Consider the following 13,543-nt stretch of genomic DNA (forward strand, 5'->3'; position numbering starts at 1 on the left):
TTTCCTGTTTTCGTATTAGTCTTGTCAGTCTCATAGAACAAGATGGGAAGCTTTACTGTATTTATTTTATGCTCTAGAACAATTAAATATCACAGGGCTTGTTTGTGATGCTTTTCCACAGGTGAAAGTGTTGAACTACCTTTTGTAGTTTATTTCATGGCTATTAACCTATTTAAGTTTTCTAGCTTGTTCATTTTAGTTCATTTTTAATACTACCCCCTAGTTAGTCCTACATTCTACCTTTTGTTCTAATTGGCCTATTATCACTTGTAAGTGCCAGGTGAGGTGAGACTCTCTCATCAACAATGCTAGACGTCATTATATTTATTCATAGAGGGAGGTGCAACCCACCATGTTACCCTGTATATCATACAATCTTTCAATTCTGAATGTGTTCATTTTTCCTACCTACTAGGAAAGTAAAGAGTTCTCTGTCTACTCTAAAATTTGTAGGCTTCTTAGTCTTGACCTACTGGTTCATTACACTTGCAGCTGAACATAACTGTAAGGAAAACTCTACCTTAATAGCATGAATTATAAGCCCAGGAAGGCATGCTAAACCCTTTAAGTGGATTATCTAACATATTCTTCAAAACAAGTGTTTCAAATGGAAAAGTAACATGAATATAGTTCTTTATTTTTAAAAGATTAAGCTGGCTACAGTGCTAAAAATGCACTTGAGGGAAGCAAGAGGGAAAATGGTTGCAACGCTATGCAGAAATCCAAACGAGATGGTTGCATCTTTGACCATGATAACGGCACGAGTTGGAAAGAAGTGGATAGATAGATTTAGAATATTGAAGCTAGAGGACCTGGTGGTATGCAGGTGAAGAGGAGGGAATAATTGAGGATGACTCTCCAGTATGAATTCGCTGATGGTGAGCAAGGTGTACACTCTGCCTAAAGGCTTTTCCACATTCTTTACATTCATAGGGCCTTTCTCCAGTATGAATTCTCCTATGCAGCGTCAGATGGGCAATCTGGCTGAAGGCTTTGCTGCATTCCTTACACTCATACGGTTTCTCTCCTGTGTGAATTCTCTGATGCAGAGTAAGGGATTTACGATGGCTAAAGGCTTTCCCACAGACGTTACATTCGTAAGGTTTCTCGCCTGTATGACACCTTTGGTGACAGATCAGGGATGCCCTCTGTCTGAATGCCTTCCCACATTCAAGACATGCATACGGTCTTTTGCCAGAGTGGAGCCTCTGATGTTGAACAAGATAGGAGCCATCACTAAAGGCCTTCCCACATTCAATACATTCATAAGGCTTCTCGCCAGTATGAACTCGCTGGTGTTGAATAAGGTGTGCAATTTGACTGAAGGCCTTCCCGCATTCCTTACATTCGTATGGTTTCTCTCCAGTGTGTACTTTCTGATGTTGTGCAAGGTGTGCATTCTGGCTGAAGGCTTTGCTGCACTCCTTACATTCGTAAGGTTTCTCCCCAGTATGAATTCTCTGATGATGGGCGAGGTGCGTGCTCTGCCGAAAAGCTTTCCCACATTCCTTACATTCGTAGGGTTTCTCTCCAGTATGAACTCTTTGATGAAGAGTCAGTGAGCCACGATGGCTAAAGGCTTTCTCACAGATATTACATTCATAGGGTTTCTCTCCTGTGTGAATTCTCTGATGGACAGTCAGGGATGAGCCATGGCTAAAAGCCTTCCCACACACGTTACATTTGTAAGGTCTCTCTCCAGTATGAATTCTCTTATGCTGAATAAGTCCTATATGATCAGTGAAAGCCTTCCCACAATCAATACAATCAAAGGGTTTCTCTCCAGTGTGACAATACCTCCGATGACGTATAAGAGAAGCATTCTGCCTGAAAGCTTTCCCACAGTCAATGCATTCATAGGGTCTTTTCCCAGTGTGAATCCTTCGATGATGAGCTAGAGATGAACAATCACTAAAAGCTTTCCCACATTCGATACATTCATAGGGTTTCTCTCCAGTATGAACCCTCTAGTGTTGAGCAAGATGTGCAAGCTGGCTGAAGGCTTTATGACACTGCTTACATTGATAAGGTTTCTCTCCAGTATGAACTCTCTGATGTTGAATGAGATGAGCATTCTGGCTGAAGGCTTTCCCACATTCAGTACATTCAAAGGGTTTTTCTCCTGTGTGGATTCTCTGATGTTGAGCAAGGTGGGCACTCTGGCTAAAGGCCTTCCCACATTCGACACATTCATAGGGTTTCTCTCCAGTATGAATTCTTTGATGAAGAGTAAGAGTTGAGATTTTGCTGAAAGTTTTCTCACAGTCATTACATTGCAAGAGTTTCTTTTCTCCATAAACTTGCTTGTATTTTTTCACAAAGGAATGTGCTTTTAAGCTTTTCTTATCTGCGTCAAAATTATATATTCTCTCTTCGATAGGAAATACCTGTTTTATATAAGATAATGTATTCAGATGAAAAACTGTCCCAGATTTGTTAGAGTGGTCTCCTTTCTCAATAAGGGTACCTATATGACTGATTGTCTCTTGCCTAAAATGTGTCTTCTGACTTACCAGCTCCCTCTCAAACAGGTCTTCACGTTTCCAGTTTTCCCCTAATGTGGAATATTCGAGGTCATAGCTTGTAAGTCTTTCCATTATCATTGCCTGGGACAATTTTTCCTCATAGATGTCCTGGTTTGGAGATAATTCCTTTCTCATCCACACATACTCCAAGTCTGAAAGATATTAAGAAAGCAAACGTCTCCTTTATTTAATGCCAAAAGAATGGAAACTTCCTAATGAAACCATGTGAATCAAAACAGTTGCTGAAGCCCACAAAGGTACACGTTTTTGACAGTTCTTAAAGTTAGGCAGTGTGACCACCCTTGCGTTTCTCAAATAAACCCTCCTTGGCTCTGGTATATTATTTCAACATGACTTTTTATTTAAGATATTGCACCAATGTTCATAATTGATTTTGTCTGTAATTTCCTTTTTTTGGGTGCTGTTTTGGTAATATTTTGGTATCCAATGTTATGCTGTCTTCATAAACACATTTTTTATAGTTCTCCTTTTTATTCTCTGTCATGGAACACTTGAAACAATGTTGGTATTGTTCCTTACAGGCTTTATAGAACTTATTTGTAAAACTATTTGGGGTTGTGGCTTATTTTCTTGGGGGAGGCAGTTCTTAGATGACTTTCAACATTTCTTCAATGGTAACCAGTCTGTTTAAATTTTCTATCTCTGGTGTCAGTTGTGGTTATTTTATTTTCATAAAGTATCATCCATTTCATCCAGGTTTTCAAATTATTTACAGAGACTTGCATTCCAAAAATAGATCCTTATGATTCTCTTACATACTCAGGCATCAGTGGTCATTTACCATTATTTCTTTTCTTGTATTTTCTTTCATTTGTCTGGATAGTTTATATATTTTATTGGTTTTCTAAAGAAGCCTATGCTGGATTTATTTTCATTAGATCTACTCTTTTCTGATTCATTTATTCCTACTTTTATCTCTAGCAGTATAAATCACTATATATAACTTATTTCAGTCTTCCTGAGATTCATTTTGTTCTTTTTCTAATATCTTGAATTGGATGTTTAATTCATTTTTAAAAATTATTTATTAATGTACATCATTAGGGCTATAAGTGACCTACCAACATCCACTTCTTAAAACTTTTAGAACTGAAAGCAGGAAAAGGCCACACTACAGGCCACAGAATAAACTAACCTCCTCACTTGAAGATCATTTCCCTGCAATATATGTCTATAGGCTATTATCTGGCTTTCTAAACCAGAAAAACAGCTTTCAAGCACGACGGAAAAAAATTAATAAACTGAAGAAAATAACCTGAGTCAAAAATCCCAATAGGTACAGTAAAAGTGGGAAGATGATGGACAAAGAGAGAGGAGGTAACATTAGTGGGCTAATTTCTTCATCTTTCATATCGCTATCAAAAGACAATGTTTTGAATCTCAAGTGGATGAATTTTAAAATACAAATTAAAAAAATAGATGAAGTCATAAAGTTAACAAACTGTAGAACTAAAACCTTTCCAATTGAAGGGGGAAAAAAGACATAAACAACAAAACAAAAAGAAACAACAACAATAAAAAAGAAACACCAAAGAGAAAAATAATTAAAAGCAGAGAGAAGAACATAGCTATAATACTTGTTAACTTGATAAGTCACATTTTAAAAAAAGGAAAATACTTAAACAAGTTTGAAAAACTAAACACAAATCTGTCTAAAGAACTCAGAAATGTTGAAAGTCAGGGATGATTACAACAATACAGTATTCGAGCAGAACTAGGTAAACAGCAATGGAACATAACAGAGTTCAGAAACAGACTGTGGTATTTATAGGAAATCACTAAAGGTAAAGGTGTATGTCATACCAGTGGGGAAGAAAAGATCCACCTAAAAAATAGTGTTAGAGGGACTTCACTCGTGGTCCAGTGTTAAAGAATCCGCCTTACAATGCAGGGGACGCAGGTTCGATCCCTGGTCAGGGAACTAAGATCCCACATGCCACAGGGCAACGAAGCCCGCGCACCACAACTACTGAGCTCACGCACCTCAACTAGACAGCCTGCGTGCCACAAACTACAGAGCCCACGTGCTCTGGAGCCCACGCCCCACAACTACGGAGGCCACGCACCCTGGAGCCTGCGCGCCACAACTAGAGAGAGAAAACCCACACACCACAACTAGAGAGAAGCCTGCATGCCACAACAAAAGATCCTGCATGCCTCAACGAAGATCCCACGTGCTAGAAGAGCCTGCGTGTCACAAACTGCAGAGCCCACGTGCCCTGGAGCCTGCACGCCACAACTAGAGAGAGAAAACCCGCACGCCACAACTAGAGAGAAGCCCGCGAGCCACAAGGAAATATCCTGCATGCCTCAACAAAGATCCTGCGTGCTGCAACTAAGACCTGATGCAGCCCAAAATAAATAAAATAAATAAATAAATGATAAATAAAATATTTAAAAAAAATAGTGTTAGAACAAGAAGTTTCAATTTGGGAAGGACTTTGAGAGGTATTTTCCAGCAAATATCACAGGGAAGAAACACCTTTAGGATAGTTTTCCCAGCTCTAGTTATCCTGCATTTACCTGGGCACAGGCCTCTTGTTATCTCTCCTTTCATCATCCAGGGCTCTTTATCCTGCTCCAATAACGAGATCACATCTGGTTTAGAAATGCAAAGACCTGCATATAAGAGGAAATAAGAAAATTAGCTATGCTGTGAATATTCCAGAGCTATGACACAGTCTAAGTGGTACTGAGAGAAGAGAAACATTGTAGGAAAATGCTGATAAAGTCATGAAAGACTACTGAAGTGGAAAGACTCCTAGGGGGAGGTGGAAGGAGGAATACACTCTTACCCAATGAAGCCAGGTTCCTATAGTTCTCTAACATCACCTTCTTATACAAAGTCCTTTGAGCAAGATTCAGCCATTCCCACTCATCTTGGGAGAAGTCTATGGCTATATCCGTGAAAGACACTGAATCCTGAAATGACACAAATATAATCTTGCTCAATCAGTGTTCATGCCCTGACTTAGCTGGCCTTAAGTTAAAGAGTTATGCTGTTCACATTTGGGGAAAAAAAACTGTGAGTAACTGCCCTGGGGGGATCTAAATGATCAAGGTCATGTAGTTATTTACTGAAAAACTTTTCTGCCTATATTTATATATATTAAGATAAAGAAAAAATATGAGCGATAACTCTCTGTTCTTGAAGCATTTTATGGTGTGAGAAGACATTCTCGAATAAAAAAGTGTTGACTGCATTCAAAACAGAATATCATCAAGCACTAAATTATTTTATCTATGTTAGGAGTTAGCTCACTTTCTACATGGAAAAACTAAAGAGCTCTGGGACTGCAAAAGAAAGTTTCAAGGAATGATGCTGACCTGATGAGTATGACTTCAATCTCCACAATATATTCTAAGAAATCTTAGTGTTCTCGAGATATTAAGGGGTATGCCTAAAAAGAATGAAAGAAAAAAATGCCCAGCACTATTATATTGTTTTGAAAAACAAATATATTTAGATTAGGAGAGAACTCATTTGGCAAGTTATTTTTTGATAATTTGCGAAGAAGTATCAAGAGATGATATGAGGTAAGCACATGACAGGTAACCTGTGTTTTGTTACATGGGCTGAATTTCTAACCAACCAGGAAGTGAGGCCAGTTCTATGGTTGATGGCAGATTTTTCATTTCTTTCTTTCTTTTTTTTTGTGATTTCACTTATACCAACATCTAAGAGTGAGTTTTAAATAAAACCAGAGAAAAAGATTAGATGATTATTCCAAAGTATTTAGACTCTGTCACTTACTAGCTGGGTGATCTTTGCCAAGCCTATTAACTTCTGTGTGCTTCAAGATTTCCCTCCTAAAAAAATGGTAAAAATTTTAGTACCTACCTCATGGCAGCACTGTGAGAATTAAATGAAGTAACAGGCACAGTACCTGGCTAAGTACTCAAGAATTTTTACCTAGGATAATTATGAAGGAGAGATGGGAAAGAAAGAAGAGCAGGAGGCCAGGAAGAGGTGAAACATTTGGTTTAGTATTTCAATAAACGTTTTACCTATATTTTATTTTACTAATTTCAGTATGCTATAGTAGTTAAGAACACGGTCTCTGAAGCCAGATCACCTATGTTCAAATCCTGTCCTCAGCAAACCTAAGCTATTAGTTTTGGTTTCAACTGTTGAAGATACTTTAAATACTTCAAAAGAACAGTCTATTGCATTTACATATAAATATTCACCATTTTTGTTGCACTTCCTTCATTCCTAATGTTCCAAATTCCCTTCTGGTATAATTTCTACTGGAAGAACTTCCTTTTGCAATTCTTTTAAAAATCTGTCTATGAATTTTCTTAGTGTTCGTTCACATGAGAAACTATTTCACCTTTTTGAAGGCTATTTTTACTGGACATAGAATTCTGGGTTGACAGTTCTTTTCTTCGAGCACTTTAAAAAAGTTGTTCTACTTTTCTGACTTCTGACTTCCATGGTTTCTGATGAGAAATCCACAGTTATCCAAATCACTGTTGTCCTGTAATGTTAAGCACTGTTTTTCTCTGGCTGCTTTCGAAGTTTTTTTTCCTTGTCTTTAGTTTCAGCAGTCTGATTATGACATTTCTGGGTAGGGATTTCTCTGGGTTCATCACATTGGAGTTTGATGAGCTTTATAGACCCACATGTTTATGTCTTTCACTAAAGTTGGTAATTTTTCAGCCATTATTTCTTCAAATATTTTTTCTACACTTTACTTTCTCCTCTTTTTTGGGGGACTTCAATGATAGAAATGTTAAACATTTTGGTATTGTCTTATAGGACCCTGAGGCTTTGTTCAATCTTTTTTCTCGCTGTTATTCAGATTAGATAGTTTCTGTTTATCCTCAAGTTCACTAACTCTCTCCTCTGTCATCTCCATTGTGCCACTAGTCCATCCAGTGAGCTTATTTTGGTTACTATATTTTTCACTTCTTGTTCATATTTTCTATTTCTTTGCTGAGACTATCTTTCCACTCGTTTCAAGAATGTTCAACCTTACTTGTTGGAGCACTTTTATAACAGCTGCTTTAAAGTCTTTATCAGATAATTCCAACATCGGTGTCACATCAACGTTAGTATCCGGCGGTGGCCTTTTCCCCTATGAATTGAAATTTTCCTAGCTTTTCATTAGCTGAGTAATTTTGGATTATATTCCTGACATTCTGGATGTTATGAGACTCTATGTCTTGTTTAAATTCTATGGAGAATGTTGGCTGATATTTTGTTCAGGCTGCAAGTTCTAACCAGCCTTCTGTGGGTGGTGGTTTCAACAGCAGTTCCATTTTCAACCCTGTGCAGTGATATTCACCTTTGTCCTACTTATGCACCCGTCAGTGGCCAGCCTGGTCTAAGGCCAGCCTGAGACCTTAGCTCATTCTCATAGACTATGGTATGCTCTTCAGGGTCAGATACATACACAAGCAGCTCAGAGTGAGCTGCTTATGAGATCATAAACAACTTGACGTGGGTGACTTCCTCCCTCTCTGGGATCTCTCCAGTACTTTGTTTCCCAGGGGGCTCCCCTTTTTCGTTCTCTGGCCAGATAACTGGGCCTTATTTATTCCATTCCATTGTGCACTTACCACTTTAAAAGGGGGATTTCTGCTCCCCTCCCCCTCATTCTGATCATTAGATCCCTTTCCCACTTCCTGAGTCTAAACTAGAAAGTTTCTCCTGCAGTTCTTTCTAACCATGTCAATGCCTACTTCTGAGTTCTGTGCTTGTTGAATCCATGTTAAGAGATATTGGGAGGAAAAAAAAAAGGTAATCACACTGCAGGTTTGGTGGGATTTCACATTTTGGGCTTCTTTCCCAATCTGCCTGCTATGTACTTTTTAGAGACTTCAAATTGCTTCTTCATGCATTCTGGAGCATGCATGCTTCATGCATTCATGCATCCCAGCTTTCAGTGGGAAAGACAGGTGGAGCTTGCTTAGTCCATTACCCAGAACCAGGACTCTCCCAAATTCAGTGCAAAATGTTATTATTTTTAAAACTAATATTCCATTGGAAATATAAACACTCCAGATGTTCAGGGCTTCTTGAGCAGTAAACATCATATTGTAGTTCTTCAGTAGCACATATAGCTAGTGCTTATTATGTGCCAAGTACTTTTCTAAACACTTAAAATATATTGACTCATTAATACTCACAACAGTCCTATAAATTAGGTACTATTATTATTCCCATTTTACGGTTGAGGGAACTGAAATTAAGGTGATATATCTAGCATATGGTGGAGGTAGAATTTGTACCCAGGCAGTTTGGCTCCAGAGTCCTTGTTACTAACCTTTATACCATACTCTGGCACTCTTAAAATATTTTCTTCTGACAAATAACAATAATGCTTTTGTTTAAGATGTATATATGCTCTAAGAAACAAGTTCCATTGGTAGTACATGTTCTGTGGCATTAAATCTTTTTTTTTTTTTTTAAAAAAAAGGTATTTTGCTTTAAGTTGCTTATTGTGTCTTTGATGTAAAATAAAACAATTTTAATATTCTAAGTTGTTTTCATTTGATTAGATTTTTAAATTTATGTGCCAATTTTTATAGTTTTATAATAATTAATTTGCTGGTGACACTTGTTCAGCAGTTTAATCAGAACATGAGTTATAGTTCTTAAGGTTCTATTATTGGTCAATAAGATATTAATATTAAAAACATTCTGGAGTAGAGTAAGTGTGAGAAACTCTAATCTGCAAGAAATGAAAAATTAGGAATTTAGTCCAAAGAAATCAGAGATGAGGGCAAAACTTCAAATACAAAGATGATAACTGCAACGCTCTCTATTAAATAGTAAAATATTGGCAACAATTTACCTATGGAACAACAAAGGGCTGATTAAATAGATTATGGTATTCATCCTAGAAAGAAAAAAGGATGTAGTACATTCCCTGGCATTTTAAGACACTTATGGCTCCAGTCAAGTAGGGAGGGGAAATCTTTGTTTACTCTGGCGAAAATGTCACCCATCTCACCTACGCCTGCAGATCTCCTCCACTTCCTTCAATATGCAACTCAGAAATCCCTTCCTCTGTGACTCAAGCCCTCCCAATGCCTCCTCCTTCCAACAGTGAGTAAGATTGTGCAGGATTTCTCACCAAGGTGGCAAAAAGGAGCTAAAATAAGCAGATTTCCTCCTGCCAGATTGTGGCCTATCACAGAGCTTCATCAGTACAGATGAAGGGGCACCTTCTTGTATTTCACCCAAAGGCACTCATTCGGGCTATTAATGGCCCTTCCCCTCCACTCCACAGGAAGTCCACTCTCCACCTGCAGCACTGATCACACTGTAAAAATAAATGTTTGCTACCTTTTCATTTCTCCAACAGATAGTAAACTCTCTGAGAGCAAGGATGGGGATTTAGGGACTAGGCAGATCGTGGCTCTCAAATCTCCTCTAAGGACTGTATTTCTGTATTGTCAGATACTCATGAAAAAAATGAGTACAAGGGAAAGGCTCACAGTGGGTCATTTCTTGAGTGAAGAATAAACACTGAACAGGAAAAAGAGGAAGCTCTGTAAGAGTGTATTGGGCTGTTTGAAGCTACCTATAGCCCCATTACTCGTCAGAAAGAGAGGAAATAGGAGCCAGGTCTCAAAGTGGGACAATTTTCAGAAGGAAACAAACATTACCAAATCCTGAAAAGCAAGGGAATACTAACCAGGGACATGGCTTTAAGAAGTTCAATTCCCATCACCTTCTCCTTTTCCTGGCTCCTCACATGGAGAAGGGCTTCACCCTGAGAGGGCACAGCTGAGAGGAAGAGAAAGGAACGGTGAGAGACTCTAGTGAGAGACTCTAAGAACGGTGAGTAGCTCGAATAATCAAAACCTAGAAACTTTTCCCTTCAGCTCCCTCTGTTCTCACTCCCCTATTCCTACTCCACCCTCCTCTCACAGCCCAGGCACTCCCTGGGAAACCTATAATTTACAGCTGGGGTTCTGCTCTGCTCTGGATTTTCAGGCTGAGGACAATCTCTCTCTTGCTCAAAGCCACCCATTCATTAACAACAGAGATGTATTAGGCGTGCTGCATATATTCACACTCTGATGTGACCTTCACGACCTTCAATGAAAATAGGGAATATTGTCACTGTTTCACACGTGAAAGCTCTCGGAAGTGAAGTCTTTTGCACAAGTCACACAGCTTGTAAATAATGGAGCCCACTCATCAACCTAGGTCTGCGTGACTCTACCACCCAAGTTATATGCTCAAGCAGACACCAGAAAATAACAGAAAAAACACCCCATGTGCAACTAACTACTCAGGACTTAAAAAGAGTCTATGAGACTTGAAAAAAGCCATCTTCCCCAGAAAGAGGTATTACCTTTGTTACAATAGAGTCCATGTGGCTTACAGATAGCTGGACCAAAAAACTGTCAGGAGACCCAAGTTCTCCTTTTGCTTTCTGACAAACTATAGTTCTGAAGAAGTCCCCGGCCACCTCACCCCACCCCCAGGCCTCCAGCCAAGTTTCTTCAATCAGGAAGAGGATAAAAATATCTGACTTAATTCTGGTTTCTTTCCACTAAACTCCACGGCTTTTTCAAAGCATTATTATAATGATGAATATAAGAATGAACGCTTACGGAGCACTAGTTACTATGTGACAGGGACTACACGAAGTGCTTTACAGGTATGAGCTCACTTAACCCTCGTAACAGTCCTATGAGGTATAAGAATATCATCTTCATTTTACATAACAGAAACTGGGTCAGAAAGTTTAAGAAAAAAAAAAACTTGCTCAGTGGAGGTCTTGGGATCTGAACTCTTAGGGTCAGCTTCTTCAACTGTCAAAACTGGGTAAGAATACCCACCTCAAGCAGTTGTTGAGGGGATTACATGAGGGCCAGTACAGGAGGGGACTCTGGAGTCAGCCTGTCCTGGATGTGAATCCTGGCTCCTTCACTTACTAGTGATTACTTGTCCTCTCTATGCGTCAGTGTCCTCATCTATAAAAAGGAGATAAGATGGTTTCCACCACATAATGTTGCGAGGTTTGGCGTTAACATCCCCAAAAGGTCTTAGAACCATGTCTGGGCCACAGTAAGCGCTCAGTAAACATTACCTATTGTTACTGCATGCAGTAAAACAAGCAAAGAGCAATAAGGCTATGAGCAGTGCTTCTTTCCCCTCTCTCCCTCTTTACTCACTCTGGCTGGGGGCGGGGCGGGGCGGGGCGGGTAGCGGGAGACAGAGAAGTGTGAGATAGAAATGGGGGAGTATTTTTGTTCATCTACTAAAAGGTGACTAAGCCATGGAAAGGCTGGGATCCCTCAGCACTTCCAGATGAAGCTGTGAATCTCGCCTTCCTCCCAAGTCGCATCCCACAGTGATAATATGGGACAGGACTCTTAACAGATTAAAAAATAAAATATTAAATACTGAGGTCCTCCTTGAAGAGCAGCACAGCACTCAGAGGTAATGTTCTAATGGGGAATGCTCTCTCCCCTGGGTCCTTGGAGACACGCAGACAGACCTGGAAGGGGAGTGTCTGGTTAGAAGACTCTGGGCAAGTCAAGACCCCTCCCTGAATTCAGCCCCACACTCTGGCCCGAGGTGACCGTCCAAATCTTTGGACTTCTGGGTCCACCAGACTCTGCGGCCAGGGACATCCTCCTCCAGCACTTGGGCCCAGGAACAGCACCCCCAAACCTTAATTTTCACTCTTGCAGCCGTACCGAGGCCCTCTGCCACTCTTACCTCCATACTTAGTCCCGTGGACGTGTGTAGTGTCCCGATTTCCACACCCTCCAGGCGGGGCAGGCAAGAAATGCTTCAGCCGCACCGGCCCAACCAGGCGCCTTCCCAGGACTCCAGGGCTTTGGGCCACACTGGGTTCTTGGTGGTGGAGTCAGGGTGTGTGGGGGGCTGGGGTGTGTGTCGGCGGGTGGTCTCCTCCGTAGGCGTTTCCAGCTCTCAGCCACGTAAAATCCTTCATTCGTCCCAATACAAGCCGTCGCTCACATGCTGCTGGGACGTGCAAGGTGCACAAAAGACACGCGCAGAAACACGGGCCCCAGTCACACACTTGCCTCCTCTGCGCCCCACCAGTCACATCTCACACCCGCACACACTCTCCCCCCCATTCACACACGTACCTGCCTCCTCCTCCCGGTCACACACACACACACACCACGCGCTGACGGTCACAGTAGCCAAATCACGCGCGCACGCTCACGACCCCCCCCGCCCCCGCATGCAGACCGGGACGCTGACCTCTCGGCGCCTCCCCGCGCCCGGCTCAGCCGCTGCCGCCGCCGCCACCCCACTCAGACTTTCTCCTCAGAACCGGCCAGACTCGCTCACGTCCGGGTTTCAAGTCCTCGTCGGAAGTGGGCGTGTCCTCCCAGCGCAAGGGCCCTTGGGAAACGTAGTGCAGACAGGGGTGGCGGCGGCTTTCTGAAATCTGAGGACTAGGCTGCTAGGCAGGGTTCCTCTCCCCGGCCTGGTGATCACTGCCCTCTGCCCCCTGTTGGTGCCTCCTGGTCCGGAATAGAGCTACCTAGAAGCCTTCTAGCTTCTCGGTCCCAGAAGTATTGGCGGCCTCCATGAATGGAGCCGAGTCCCGGGGACTTCTGGGAGCCGTCGCCGGGCTCGGAGTACGCAGGCGCAGCTGTCAGGCACTGAAAGCCGAGACCCGAATAGCCAGCCGCTCACCCGCGCCTCCGCCGAAGGTGGGCGGGGTCGCAAGAACGTGGAGCGCGCAGGCGCCTTGAGCAAGGGGAAAAGCCAGGGAGGTGGGCGGAGCTTAGGAGAGGCGGGTCTAGGGGCGGAGCCTTCGGGATAGAAGAGCGGAGATTTGGATTTTGCCTGGTGCTTTGTGCACTTGCGGGTGTGTGTGTGGTGTGTGCGCTGCGGGGTGTGTGTGTGTGTGTGTGTGTGTGTGTGCGCGCGCGCTGGGGTCTAGGGGAGGCAGATAATTTATTTCCAAAGGTCTACAGATCAAGAGGAACTGTACTTAAGAAACGACGTCTTATGAGCCTCATCAGCATCTGGACTTAATTTA

The 13,543-nt window shown here is 41.7% G+C and overlaps 1 protein-coding gene across 1 annotated transcript; it reads right to left on the reverse strand.

Moving 5' to 3' along the window:
• Positions 1–658: 658 nt before the first annotated feature.
• Positions 659–13,062, reverse strand: LOC133078434 (zinc finger protein 470-like). Its single transcript, XM_061173469.1, is given in 8 exon segments — positions 659–2,387; positions 2,514–2,677; positions 5,070–5,165; positions 5,342–5,468; positions 10,196–10,287; positions 12,238–12,504; positions 12,754–12,897; positions 13,040–13,062. Coding segments are annotated over 5 exon segments (2,004 nt in total). The 5' UTR covers positions 10,229–10,287; positions 12,238–12,504; positions 12,754–12,897; positions 13,040–13,062; the 3' UTR covers positions 659–803.
• Positions 13,063–13,543: the final 481 nt, after the last annotated feature.

This window comes from Eubalaena glacialis, chromosome 18 (genome assembly GCF_028564815.1).
Source record: "Eubalaena glacialis isolate mEubGla1 chromosome 18, mEubGla1.1.hap2.+ XY, whole genome shotgun sequence".
Taxonomy (NCBI): domain Eukaryota; kingdom Metazoa; phylum Chordata; class Mammalia; order Artiodactyla; family Balaenidae; genus Eubalaena; species Eubalaena glacialis.